Source organism: Artemia sp. Qi Xiang Cuo, chromosome 3, assembly GCF_049724085.1.
Source record: "Artemia sp. Qi Xiang Cuo chromosome 3, ASM4972408v1, whole genome shotgun sequence".
Taxonomy (NCBI): domain Eukaryota; kingdom Metazoa; phylum Arthropoda; class Branchiopoda; order Anostraca; family Artemiidae; genus Artemia; species Artemia sp. Qi Xiang Cuo.
The window spans coordinates 13,278,595-13,292,956 of record NC_142796.1 but is presented as its reverse complement, the minus strand read 5'-3'; the positions used below and the strand labels follow the sequence as shown (position 1 = coordinate 13,292,956).

The 14,362-nt window shown below is 35.9% G+C and overlaps 1 protein-coding gene across 5 annotated transcripts in view; it reads right to left on the bottom strand.

Moving 5' to 3' along the window:
• The window catches only part of LOC148953780 (uncharacterized), an 89,510-nt gene that overhangs the window by 22,594 nt on the left and 52,554 nt on the right, over nucleotides 1-14,362 (bottom strand). Inside the window, exon 5 of one of the 5 annotated variants that reach the window (XM_089108488.1) lies at nucleotides 4,853-5,058. The exons of 2 other annotated variants lie outside the window; for them this stretch is intronic. In XM_089108488.1, the coding sequence (XP_088964614.1) occupies nucleotides 4,853-5,058 (206 nt within the window). Of the gene's footprint in view, nucleotides 1-4,852; nucleotides 5,059-14,362 lie in introns of those variants that run through there. 2 more of the 5 variants (XM_089108489.1, XM_089108491.1) reach the window with 2 other exon arrangements.

The window sequence follows — 14,362 nt, the reverse complement described above, 5'->3', positions numbered from 1 at the left end:
AGAAAGTGAAACATTGGAATTTCTCTCGCACGCAATAGGTTATTTCTAGAATATATTCACCAGGAGAAAATAATGGGAATAGCAGTTTAGCGCTGGCGCTTGAGGAGTTGTTCCATTGGAAGGAAATTGACCTTTCGAGTCCCAGCGAGAACAAAGAACTAAAGAAAAAAAAGAAAAAAAGAAACGCTTTGAACCTGTCGGCGAAATAATATAATCTCAAAAAGTATTAGGTGACAGTGATGTGTGCGCAGCCATTACGCAAGATGTGCACTGCCATTACGTAAAATGTTCGCTGTCATTACGCAAGGTGCGCACTGTCATTACGTAATGTGTGCACTGTCCTTACATAAGATATGTGAACCGTCATTACGCAACACCCACGTGTGTGCCGTGCTCGATTGCAATCGGAGGTTCCCCATGGATTCCCGAAGTCTAACTTGTTACATACGATGGCGTATCTATATTACGCCTGGTCACTTGAATCCTGGGTGTCTTCCAGAAAAGAATAGCCTCTACAACAAAAATGGCTACGAATCGTGATAAATGGCGTCTGATGTTGGTTGCTAAGAGAAATATTGGAACACCTAGAATCAGGGACCCCATTGTAAAGGTGTGAGGGATTTAGGGGCTAGTGGCTCCATTTATCTCATTTTCTATGTTAATTTCCTATTATTGGTACTTGTTAAATATACCGACCACGCTTGAGAAGTTAGATTAATCATATAGAAATGCTGAAACAAAATCCTTCATTTTGAGTGAGAACTAGTCTTAAAAACTGTAACAATTTGCGAAAAAAATGTTTCCTTTTTTTGAAAGAAAGTATGTCGTTTATGCAAGTTACAAACAGATTATAGAGATATATTTTACAATGAATCGAGAGACATATAATGACCTGTATTGCTCTATGTCGGTTTTTCTCCATCTTTCAAATGCTTGCAGGTCTTGTTTGAAGTACTGAAAAATGTGTTTTTAAAACAAAATACGTTAATTTAGCCTAGCTCTTACTGGCAAACTGGAGAAATACATATGTAGCAATGCTTACTGATTTCCTCCAAGTCAGCTGGAGGGGAAAATAACATCTTATCTGGACAAGACTTTATTTAATGATTAAAATTATAAATTCAAATAAAAGATTTAATAAATAGCTGAAAGCCAAGTTGCCGTGACTTGAGTAGGTAGTCAAAAAAGGCATTTATTTTTGCAAGCAAATCTAGGTTACTAGCTATAAATACATAACTACTCGAGCGAAATTCTAAATTCATGCACCTACATGTAACTGTGTCTCAGCTGCTCATAGAGGGCATCCCTTTCAACATGATACAATGCAAATAATGACATCTGAGGTTGGAGTAATGAAAATACATGATGAACATAAGAAACCTGCAGAGCTATCAAATTGACCAAATGACATTTCTTTTCAGATGATTTTTGGCATTTTCTAAGCAGGTTTTCTAAGCATTTTCTAAGCATGAATATTTTTAGGGACTATCCTTTCTTGAATTATTAAAATGAAAATTCAGCTTCGTTTAATCGAAAAAATTTCAAACTTCCAAATGATAGAAGTTACACTAAAGCTAAATATCTCCAGCACAAAAAAGAGAAGTTACAGAGTTTTTCTAAGATTTTAGGGAAAGTAGTTGCTGGCTTCTAGTTTTCTGCCACTCGAACCACTAAAGCAAGCTCTACAAGTTACGGCAAGAACACCCAAACAACTATAAATAGTTAAGCCAGACAAACTAAAAACGTCTATAACAGACATGATAGGCAGATTCTTAATGGTATCGAATCCTTTTAAGAGATCAGGGGAGACCGTTCCTCTAGACGCTTGGTACAGTTTCATATGCCAGAACCCTTCTCAAAAGTAAATTCCAGAGGGCAAGATGATTTCTTATTTGATCGTGCTACTAGGCCCTGACCGGTGACGACCCAGAACCCATAAGATTTTCCCCTCGGGCCAAGCCCAACAGTTTCATTATTAAATCAGCACTATTATTTCCTACTAACCTTATGGATCCCCTTCTTCAAAGTCCCAAGTCTCACTGAGATGGCTACACAGCCAATGATTCCGATTGTTCTACAAACACGTTGTATGACAGTGGATCCTGGGCCTAGCTTATTTGTAGCCACAGTAAGACATTAAGAAGTGGTGGAAGATTGGAAGGTAAATTCTAGATTTTAGAGGTACTGTTGTTTTGTTTTTGTTTGTTATTGTATTATCCTTTGAGATTCTGACCAACGGGGGAAGGTGGCAGCTATTTATCTTAGGGGGAGGGTGTTGGGCCCTTGGCCTTGATTATCACACAAATATCCTTTTCACAGCTTATTTCGCAATTGTCTTTTTGCCCCTGGCCCTAATTATTAGCTCGATGCCCTTTTTGTTCGTTAATAAGTCCTCATATCCCTTTTTTCCACGATAACCTTTTACACAAAGAAAAAGTCGTTAATTAGGACAAACACAAAAATCAGGCGGACACTGACTTATCCGAAAGTCCAGACGTTCGAAGAGCAGGGTTGCCAGAGATCTTTCAGCTTAAATTGACAATTCATTGATTCTCATAAGCTGCGTAGGTAAGACCTTGGTCAGAATGGCCGTGATTAGTTATCTAACAGTTCGTGGTAAGCAAGGAGCGCCGCGGCTCATTAGTAACCGAAACTCTAAAAAACAAAATGTTGATACCAATAGTTATCATAAAACCCTACAAGCTCCAAGAGGTGTAGAGGTTTCATGCACCTATCTGCAAAAACGTGGAAGTTTATATTTTTTGCCATAAGAAAGATCACGGATGTATGTTTTGTTTATTTTATTTTTTTCTTCAGGGGTGATCGTAACGACCCAGTGGTTCTAGAATATTGTGAGAGGGCTCATTCGAACGGAAATTAAAAGTTCTAGTTCCCTTTTTAAGTGACCAAAAAGATTGGAGGACAACTAGGCCCTCTCCCCGCCCCTTTTCCACAAAAACCGCCCGATCAAAATTTTGATAGCCATTTTGTTAATCACAGTTGAAAGGCCCAATAACTATGCCTTTGGATATAACATGACCCCCACAGCCCCAGGGGAGCTCTTTAAGTGATAAAATTTGCCCATTGGTTACGCATAGTATTTGTTATTGGGAAGCATGCATACATTTTAGGGGGGGAGGGGGACAAATGTTCTGATGGGGGTTTTCCTACGGTGGAATTTTCCATAGGGAGGGAAGTTTCCATGAGGTGAACGTGTCAGGGGAAACTATACAATGGGGGAATGTCGCAAGAATTCCTACACAAAATTCTTTTTATATGTATTGCTTTCTCTTTTTTCCGTCACAATTTAACGCGTGGAGTTGTTAAGGGTAATTTCCCTGGGTAAATTTTCATCGGGATTGAATTGTCTAGAGGATATTTCCGTGGGGAGGGTAATTACCCGTGGAGGTGGGGCCAGATTTCATGGGAATATTTAAAAAACGATCAGAAATTAAATTAAACAAAAACAAGTTTTTTCAGTTGAAAGTAAGGAGCAATAATAAAACTTAAAACGAACAGAAATTATTATGTATATAAAGAGGGTTGCACTTGTGAGGGGAAACTATACACTGGGGGAATGTCGCATGAATTCCTACGCAAAATTCTTTTCATATGTATTGCTTTTTCTTTTTTCCGTCACAATTTTACGCGTGGAGTTGTTAACGGTAATTGCCCTGAGTAAATTTTCACCGGGATTGAATTGTCTAGAGGATATTTCCGTGGGGAGGGTAATTATCCGTGGAGGTGGGGCCAGATTTCCTGGGAATATTTAAAAAACGATCAAAAATTAGATTAAACAAAAACAAGTTTTTTCAATTGAAAGTAAGGAGCAACAATAAAACTTAAAACGAACAGAAATTATTATGTATATGAAGAGGGTTGCCTCCTCCTCAATGCCTCGCTCTTTGCACTAAAGTTTTGATCTTTGTCCCAATTCTTTAAGTACGACTCCTGAAACACGAGGGTCGTTTAATTCAAATAATAAGAAGCTTTTTTAAAAGTACTAAAAAACATTAACGTAAAGAGTAAGGTGTTGAGGAGGAGGCAACCCCCTTCACATACATAATAATTTCTGTTCGTTTTAATGCTGCTCTTTACTTTCAGTTGAAAATAGTAAGTTTCTTAGAGTTTCATGTGCCTAAATTTATCTCTTGACCTAGGTTTTGGAAGGTTTTGATACGATATTTCGTTTTAAAAGAATTTGTCTCCTATTTTGATAAAGTCATGTTATGATATTAGATAACCCTTGGATTGTTGAGTATAGATAAAAGTTACCATTTCGATTTTACCTGAGGGATTTTCTAAAGGTCTAGAAGATTTTCTAGGGTCGATATCCTGGTATTAGCTCCAGGGATGCTTTGAATGTTCCATGGTATGCTGAGATACTCATTAGCCACGCTAGCCTTCCAACCCTTATTAGAGGGGTAATGTGGCTTTTAATCTGATTAGAATTGACCAATTCCACTGCTCCATATGATAAATTCAGTCTGACTATAGTCTTATATAAATAAAGTTTTATTTGGAGCTAAACCCTAGTTTCTCCCCACACATCGTCCGAATAGGATTAAGGAAGCTATTGCTTTCAGAAATTCGTCTTTAAAGGGAGCTTTCCCCCTTAAATGATGGTCTAATATGAACCCAATGTGGTCTACCTGCATTATAACGGAAATCAGGTGGTCATATATTTTAGAGCGAAAGGAACTTACAATGTCCTCGATTGTGTAAAAGCAACCATTTTGCTTTTTTTTCTGGAGCTAAGCGTAGTCTATATTTTTGTGACCATATTTGGTCACAAAGGCAAAAAGGAAGGAGTAGTTAAAGTCTTTGTATTTTAACAAATCGTCCTTCTTACCTGACTTCCTCCAGCAGATTTCGCCAAGTGAATAGCAAACACGTGCTTCTTTACATTCGTCCTTTGTTTGAACGACCGACCGCAAAACTCACAAGCAAATAATCGTCGACCACCACATTCATATTTTGCATGCCTTGCCAAGGAGTCTCTTCGTCCATACCTCTTGTCACATTGGGTGCAGGGATATACAGAAGAAACTTGATCAACTACAAACAAACAAGTTAAAGCCCAAAAACATAACAAGTCTATAGCCAAAATCGCATCTAAATGTCAAATGGTTTATTAAGCCGGCGTTCAGCCCCAGAACTTAGACAAGTCCCAACTCTTAGAAACTTAAACTATATTGGCCAAAATCTTGAATCTTACTGTTCGAGAATTCACCAATTTTGAACTTCCGGACTCGATCCAAGACTGAACCCAGTATCTGAGCGTTATTTAAGCTAGTCTCCGACAGCAGCTGAAATCCGTCTGATTTCACGTCACCCATGACGTGAATCATGGGTGATTCATTTTTGTGTTTTTATTTTAAGATTTGTTTTTATATTTTTATCAGTTTTATTCTGCACTGAGGACGGTCAAGCCGAAATATTTGCATAATTTTTCAATTTTTTCACTGGCTGTTAATGATCCTCGTTTTCTTCCTTTCTTCGCATTTTTATGTGTTTTTTTTTTTACCCATGAAAATAAACATCTTTTCTTTAGCAAATATTCGGTTTGCATCTGTTCCCCTTTCTGGTAAAATTTAAACATATTCAATTAAATACATAAAATATACTTAGTAAATTTAACAAATGTATTACAATTCTACTAGATCTGACAATAATTTCTGATGAAACATTTTACGACCTTGAAATGAAATAAAATTTCGTTTCCCTTTTAAGAATTAAGTCAAGAAAATTGACCAACAACAGGAAAAAAAAAAAAAAAAACAAGAGGCAAAATTTTTCAAAGGGAGAAACGTTGCAATTATGAGGCCCGAAAACTGCGAGACTCTCGTTGTACATTAGTGTACAAATTTAAATAAAACTCTAGATTACATGAACTGATTGCAGAGATGTTCAAACTGTTCGGTATAGGCAATTTCTATAAAGTCAACAACCAAATTCTCGTTCGGGTGGTCACAAACCTTACAGCAATTTTTTTATGTAAGACTTTATATACTTTACGAACGTCACGTGACCCGATGATAAAAGTTTCAGCAGCAGTAATTCAAAAAGGGTTATGTTACAACAAATAGATTTTTATCGTAGTTACAACTGAAATTAAAGGCCCTCATTGGCACAATTTTCTTGAGATCTTTAAGACGCAGCAAAAACAATTTTCATTTACAATTCATTATGAAGATAAAAAGAAAAAAAATGGATACAAAATATATTCTTGAAAAATAGAAATTTTCAAGCATTACGGGAACCACTTGACATTCAGAAGGAAACAAAGAGAAAAAAAAAGAAAAAAAAAAGAAAAGCACAGTAAAAGCTGAAATACTGAAACTAAAAAAAAAATGTTTAAGGGTACCATTTTAGTGTATATTTAATGTATATTTATGTATATTACTAAGGGTATATTTTAGAAATAGAAGCTGCAATATGGGATTATGCGTTACAATGTTCTATGTCACTCTTATGCTACGTTCACTCTTAATTTCGCCTCGCATTTCTTCTTAGTCTTCCAACTCATCGAATTCATTAATTAATTATTAGTTGCTCATTTCTTATCCAAATTCAAACTTGAACTGAGCAATAGCTAAGAAAATTATCCTAATAGACATGCATAATTCTTTAAAGCCAATGTTTAGCCAACATCAGACTTGAGAACCCCATGCTTAATGTTACAATGAATGATTGTTATATTATTGTTTATGCATTGAATTGTTTTTATTCCCAATAAACTAAGGAACATATGCTTCTTTTTAGGGTTACAGTAGTCAGTTATTTTGTCAAAAGTAGGATATTAAAATACATTTTGGCAAAAATGGACTGGACTCAATCACGAGAACAAAGCCGTTTGAAAGTAATTTTTAGCCAAACTAAATTTCAATATGACGCCAAATCACAACAGCGTCTTATGCCAGTCACGCACAGTAATTTTTTTTTCCTGGAGAGGGGAGAGAGGAGGGACAATAATTAAATAACAATATTATTTGACAAGTGCCCAGACATTGGGAAATTTGAAATTTTAAGGCGACTAGGCCCTCCAACCCACTCCCTACATCAGGAGCGTCCCGAGGGAGGGGCACCCCCAACTTTTTTGATATTCGGTAAAAAAATTTCCGAAGGCGACAATTTCCAAAGACGAAAATTTTGCAAAATCGGCCGAAATTTAGCAGAATTCTTGATTTCTGCAGAAAATTCGGCACAAGTCAGGTAGCGATTCGGTAAAATTTACGAAGATCGTCCCCGAATAAAACGAGCCTCGGGACACCCTTGCCTACATACACTCCTGGACAACTGACAGCCAGTTGGAATATGATTCTGACCAAATAAACATAGTTTGACCTACAGTCCAGTGGCTAAAAATGGGTTTAACCCTCAGTTTTTTTCTTTTGTCCCACCTAGATTTCGAAAAATCCGTTTCTTATGGGGTATTTTCATTGGAAATCTTTTTTTAAGTATTATCACTGAAAGATGATAAATTTTTAAGAATGTGTTTTCTCTCTCCCCGCCTTAAATTTTCATAGGCTGACGTCACTGTTACAGCCTATGAAGACTGAAAAAGCTATACCATTATTAAGTCCACACGCTGAAGATTTGAAAAAAAGGATTCAGTTTCCGTGTAGACAATATCACCATCTAATTGTTAACAGCCCCATATTAAATATAATCACTAAAACACCTAAATCCAAAAAGGAACCAAAGCTTTGATTCTTTTAAGAAGAGCAAACAAGAGAACTTGGCGTTCGAGTATTACGCCAATACCATATTACCCGTGATGCCCATGAGAGCTGCCCAAATGAATATTACCCGTGAAACAGCAGCATGCGGGTAGCAGTTATTTTACATTACTTTTGTGCTACACCAACTCTTGATTGATATAAGTTGATGCACTATGAGAAACCCAATCCTTATCAAAAATCATTAGGCGAGATTGACATATGGGTTTAGACTCACAGGTTAAAATAAGTCTTGGTATCAATTCGCAAAATTATAGGGGGGTGGGTGGAATCTATTGTTTCAGAATTTATGGGGGGGGGGGAGCAATTTCGATGTTTTTTTCGATTTTCCAATGAAAATACCAAAAAGCACTTTCCAATGAAAGTACAAAAAAAAAAAAAAAAATCTAAGGGGCAATCTTAGGAATAACTGTTTTCAGTAATTGCTTTTACAGAGATACTTAATATTTTGGTAATTCGACTGATAGAAAATTAATTCTTCCATAGTTTTCCCTCGCCCATTGATTTGAAAATTTATAAATAGTTTCAGTTGAAAAAAATAAAAATCAGAATATCTTTCTGCAGACTTTTCTCGTAAATAATAAACAATAATCAGATTATAAATATTAAAATAATTAAAAAAATATTAAAATAATTTAGAATCTCATTTTAGCTGAGTTCATAATTCAAGGTTCTACGTTTTAATTTGGAATGGGTCATCAATAGGCCATAGTATTACCTTCTCTTTCTACAGCAATTTAGGTGCCTGGCTGAATGGGTTTCAAAAGCCAAAACGTAAAAAAAAAAAAAAAAAATTGAATCTTGGATTTAATTGACAAAATTGAGTCGAATTTAATTTTGATAAACTCCGAGTCTTACTTGTAATATATAATGAAATAATAGATGTATGATTATCACACATTCTCGGATAGGAGATATCTTTTCAGTTAGTTTTTAAAATCCTCCTCATTTCTGTGAGAAATTTAAAGGTTAAAATTTTTTGTAGTAGATGGCAGTGAAGATTTTTTCTGAGATTCGATTTTTTTGCGCAAATGACGGCAAACTAAAATTGACGTAAGATAACATATTTATTTTGGAAAAACAAAATAAGCCTTGAATGGAAATTTGTTCAATATACATCCCAATTTGACAGATTGCGTTTGAGAAAGGAAACAAAGATAAATTTCAAACATAGCTCAGAAACGGCTTTCTTAAGACTGTTGCCAAAGACAGATAGATTGTTTGTTCTTTATTTTATCTTTGCGTTTTTTTTTGTTTTTTTTGTTTTTTTTTTGTTTTTTTTTATAGGAAATTTATTCAATGAATCACCTTTTTTAAGTGCATTATTTTATTTTATTGGGAAATTAAGTTTACTATATTTTTCTTTTTAGTTCTTTTGATTTATAGTTAGGCACATAAGCGCTAATTTCCATAAGATTTGTTCATTTTACGGTAAAAGCACGAAAGTTGGCACAGGTGTGTAGAAAAATACGGAGAATCTGACAGGGGGCAGAACCACATTTTCTGAACACGTTTTTCCGCGTTCCACCGCGCTTTTCCATGCGAAAAATCCTTTATTTTTTAAATTGAAGGATTTGGACGTTTGAAGGGTCGTTTCTGGTTGACTCGGGTCTGCTGATTCTGAACATGTGCCCACTTTTGAAATCAGATCAGTTGTTTCCGAGTTATCGTCATTTTCATCATCGCGGGTCGTATTCTTTTATGTATACTGAGGTAGTAGATACGCTTAGGGCACCTTTAATGGCTAAATCGAGTATGCTGAATCTGAAAATGTGCTTACTTTTAATATCCAACCATCCGTTACTGAGTTATCATCACTTTCATCAACGCCGGGTGTAGACTGTCTTTCATACTTATACATTACAAATACTTTACCGAGATAGAAAATAGTTCTGTTCGTTCCGCCAAAAAAGAAAAACTATCTCCAAGTCTCAGCTGCAGGTAAAGTACATGCAGTCAAACTGCAGCCTCTTCAGTCGTTTGTACATAGGCTGCAAGGGTAGAGGGGCTGATCTGACCAATTTTTTCAAGCTCGAGATCCAGCCTTTCCCACCTTCCAGGTCTGAGTACGGCAAACTTCGTTTTAGAAGAACAATCTGTCATAGTTAAATGTTTGACTGCAGAGCTTGAAGAGCCACAGCCCAACATTCTCCCAACCGTCGACTCAATTGCGCTAGAAGGGTCTGTTCTAGTACAACTCATCGTTCCTAAGCCTGAAATTAGTTTCGATGAATACGCTTGTTCAAACTTCGCTACCTACATTAGAAAGCAACAGTCCTAAACCGACGCTCAAAGGATTGATCTCGTCTCTGACATCTACACTGACGACAGCCTAAACACGGAGCACATAAACACAGAGGAACATCGTCCTATGCCGTGAAAATCACATACCGAATCCCCATTCCTCGGATGAACTGGCGTGACTTTTTGAAATCAACTGAGAACCAGAGTCGACTCTTCCATTTTTTGGCGACTATGGTAGTCCAGGAATGGCATGACATCTTTGTAGTGTCCACTCTTAGAGACACAGTTATTTCAACGCGCGATATCGATTTTCGCGAAGGCCTCACACATACCAACCACGAAGGTAAAACCTGTGTGCTGCTCCATGCCTTCCATCAGGCCCAGTGTGACTATAACTTCATAGCCATTAGAACTGTGGATTCTGATGTAGTTGCGATTGCAACAGCTTTGTTCTAGCAGCTTTAGATTGAAAACCTGTTTATCATCTATGGGCATGGAGCAAAAACAAAAATACTGTCCATTCACGATATTACTTATCGTCTAGGACCTGACAGGTCTCGCAGCCTTCTCTTTTTGCATGCCTTCTCTGGATGAGATAGGACTTCTTCTTTTGCTTTTCATGGAAAGCATGGTGTTTTGAAGACCTGGAAAGCTGTGGAATCCATTCTTCCGACTCTCGTTACTCTGAGTACATCAGGAGCCCCGCTCCTAGATTGTCACTTTACAGACATCCAGCGATTCGTTGTCGTTCTTTGCGAAAAATCATGCAGCTTGTCTGAAGTGAACAGTCTGCCGAAGGAGCTTTTCACACGAAAAACAGCAGGAACGGAAAGACTACCTCCAACACCGGCTGCTCTTGAGCAGCATACCAAACGCACTTACTTGCAGGCCCAGATATGGGCATCATAGTGTTGTCTGGAACTTCCACAACGGATCCAGGTTTATAGGACTGGGTGAAGCATGACGGAAAATGGGAGCCTTTCTGGACTAATCTTCCTGAGGCAGCGACAATTTGCAAAGAACTGCTCAAATGTGGGTGCAAAACAAAGTGCAAAAACAGGTGCAAATGTACAAAAGCTTCCCTTAAATGTACAGATTTCTGTTCGTACAAATACTGTGATGATCAGTACAATCAGTAGTGCACTTTTTGTAGCTTTAATTATCAGAAGCCAATTTCAACCTGTATCCTGTCCGTTAGAACCTCATTTTTTTTTTTTTTTTTTAGCAATCTTTATGATGAAACAAGTCGAAATCGGCTATTTCATTCCTATGAACCATGTTATTTTTAAACTATTTTGAAATACCTGAAGCAGTTTATCATTCTACATTTTATCATCATAATAGTATGCTTCTTACGTCCAAAGTTCCTTAAGTCAAGCTGTTTGAGTTGAATAAATGATTTTTTTTTACTGAAAGCTTATTGAGATCTGAAACGCTAATTAATTACTTGCAGTCAATAGCGTATGATCTCCTTCAGAATGTTATAGGGAGGTATGAGTTGTTGTTAGAGTATGGCATAGAAACCGTGGTTATGAAACTGGTAAATCCTGAACCAAGAATCCGATTGGAAAAACAGCCACATTTTTGGAATCGAGAGGCTCGAATTAGTCAGAAAAGAGATCGAAAACTCGGTCATCGCTCATTCTCAAAATTCATGTTTTTTTTTCTTCACGTGGAAAAACAGTGCGGAACCACAGAGACAAATTTGAATTTGCCGCTTAGTCGATTCTTCACATTTTCCGTAACATGTTCACCAGTTTCTTTGCAATTACGATGGAAAATAAAAAGTTAGAAAGCGGAAATTACTCAGAAGTGCATGGAGCGTAGTGGTGAAAATGACGACAACTCAATAACCAGGAGTCGCAAAAGTAGGCACATTTTTGGAATTAGGAGAGACAAATTAGTCTGAAATGACCCTCTAATCGGAAAAATTTCCCACTCTGAAAGTCAGCTATTTTTTCTCGCGCGGAAAAACACAAAACGGCACGATAACCGCATCGGAAAATGTGGTTCTGCCCCCAACCAGATTCTCCATATTTTTCTGCACATGTCTGATAAATTCCACGCTTTTACCATAAAATGCACAAACCTGACGCTTATGTACCTAACTATTAGAGTAACTAGTCAATGTAACTTGTTACTCATTATGGCATTTGCAAAAATATTAAAAAACGTAAGGCAAAGGATACGATACTAGAATTTACAGTCCCTACCAGTGATATAGATCTCCGTTTCCTGGTCCCTCAGCCAAAAAGCGTAACAGGGGGGGGGGGGGGGGGGTCGGTAATCCTGGTTTTCCCACAGCGTTTCATGGCCCTTCAGCAATAAAGTGAGTGCAAGAGGGGGTCATCCTTTGCTTTCGCACTCCCTTCCTGTTTACCTTCCATAGATTTCTCCTTCCCTTTACCCATTTGAGCTGGGCTGACCCTGGATAAGCTCACAGAATAAAAAACTGAGCCCTTCCAAAACCAAGTAATCGGTAACTCCAGGACTCAAACCCTCGTCTACAGGACATTATCATTGGAAACGATTTAAAAACAGAAAAAGACTGCTTACTTTCTGAGATGGCATTTATAGTCACCAGTGTTTCTTCAATAAAATAAAAATTTCGTTTAAAATCCACATTTTGGTAAATAACGATTTTCAATAGCTCATAACTACATAACGATTACAACTAGCGTTAATTATTACGATTCCGATTCATTTCCATTGCGATTAACATAAAGAGAACGATTTCTAAAAGATCATCATAGTTCATAGCTCGTATTGTAATGTCCAATGAAGGAAAACATCCCATTAATTTTTTTTATATTTGTTTACAATAACCTATGTAGTTTGGAACGGAACGCTATTGCTAGAAAATAAGGTTTTTAGGTACGTCATTGGCATTGCAATTTTAAAAAGCTATTTTTTTATTATATATTTTTTTTAACAATATACTTTGTATTAGATTCAAATTATACCGATTAATTGATTCAATTATATTTATATGAATTTTTTTTTGTTTAGTAAATTCTTTGGGCTTTGAAAAATGAATCCAGGCAAGTTGAAATTACACCAAAAAACTCCGGCGTACCAAAAAACTTATTTCCGGCGTACAAGGTGCGTGGTAGCAAGTCTTCCCGAAAACCATAATTTGATGTTTTAGTTTTCAGTTCTTTTTTTTAAGCACAAAAATAATAAAATAAAAGGAAATACGGCTCTAGAAAATTATTAAAAGGAAAAGATTAAAAATAAAATCTAAACAAGTACAAACTAAAATGATCAGATACAAAAAGAAAAGTAGAACACACCATAAGAATAGTTTTTAAATATGAGTAATATTACAAACTATTCGAATATGGTCTCATTAATTAGTAGGGTCAATTAGTATTTCGTGCACATACCATATGTAACATGCAAAATAAATAAGATAACAAAAGCGTGCAAACCACAAACAATAACACTAACCCTGTAAGCAAAATAGTCTAGCTCTTTTTATTTCATTTTATCGCATTTATTATAATTTTAGCTTATTCAAAATTTTAATTTTAAAATAAACTCTATTTGATATTTTATCTTCATTTATTTTTTTACAAAATAACTGTTCAGCAAATTTAAAATAGACATAATATTTTTGTTCTATTTAAGTAGTTTAAAGAAACAAATAAAAACACTATGTTTTTGTATTTTATTTTAAATTATTTCCTTGCTCTTTTTTTTAATATAGCAGCTTCAGCCATTCTCTTTGCCTTAATAAAATTTACATGTTGCAATTTTTTTTCATTTTATTTCTTCATTTTCATTAGAATCTTTAACTGAAATCTCCTTCAAAGAAAAAGAAATTTTAATTTCTAAAGTTAAAAAAATTTCTAATCACCCGCAATTTTTGAGTATCAGTTTTTAATTCCCCCACCCAAAAATTTTGGTGTTTGAAAATTTTACAAAAGTTTAGTTTTAATTGATTAGGAAAATTTGTTGTTTTTTTTTCGCCAGAAATTCTATATTTAATATTTTCATAAAAATACTGAAAGCTAGATCGAGGTCAGCAATGCGCCAGAACTAGCAGAACTCTATGCAGGGAAATACCCAATAGGAGGCTTAAATCAAGGCAAGCCACAGTGGGTAATTTCCTGGCGCAAATTTTAATACTGGATTTAAAAATACAGCCAGATTTTAATCTAGCAGACACCACTTCTGCATAATGGTTTTTTATTCGGTTTTAACACCGCAAATATGATATAATTAAAAAAAAATAGTGGGGTCAAGAAAAACCCATTCATTTTTTAGAATTTGAAAACAAAGAAAACATTAGAAGACCTTCGAAGAAAATTATAGTCTTAAAAAACATGTCTATATTTTCCAGAAAGAAAACTTCAAAAAATGTTGGGACGAAA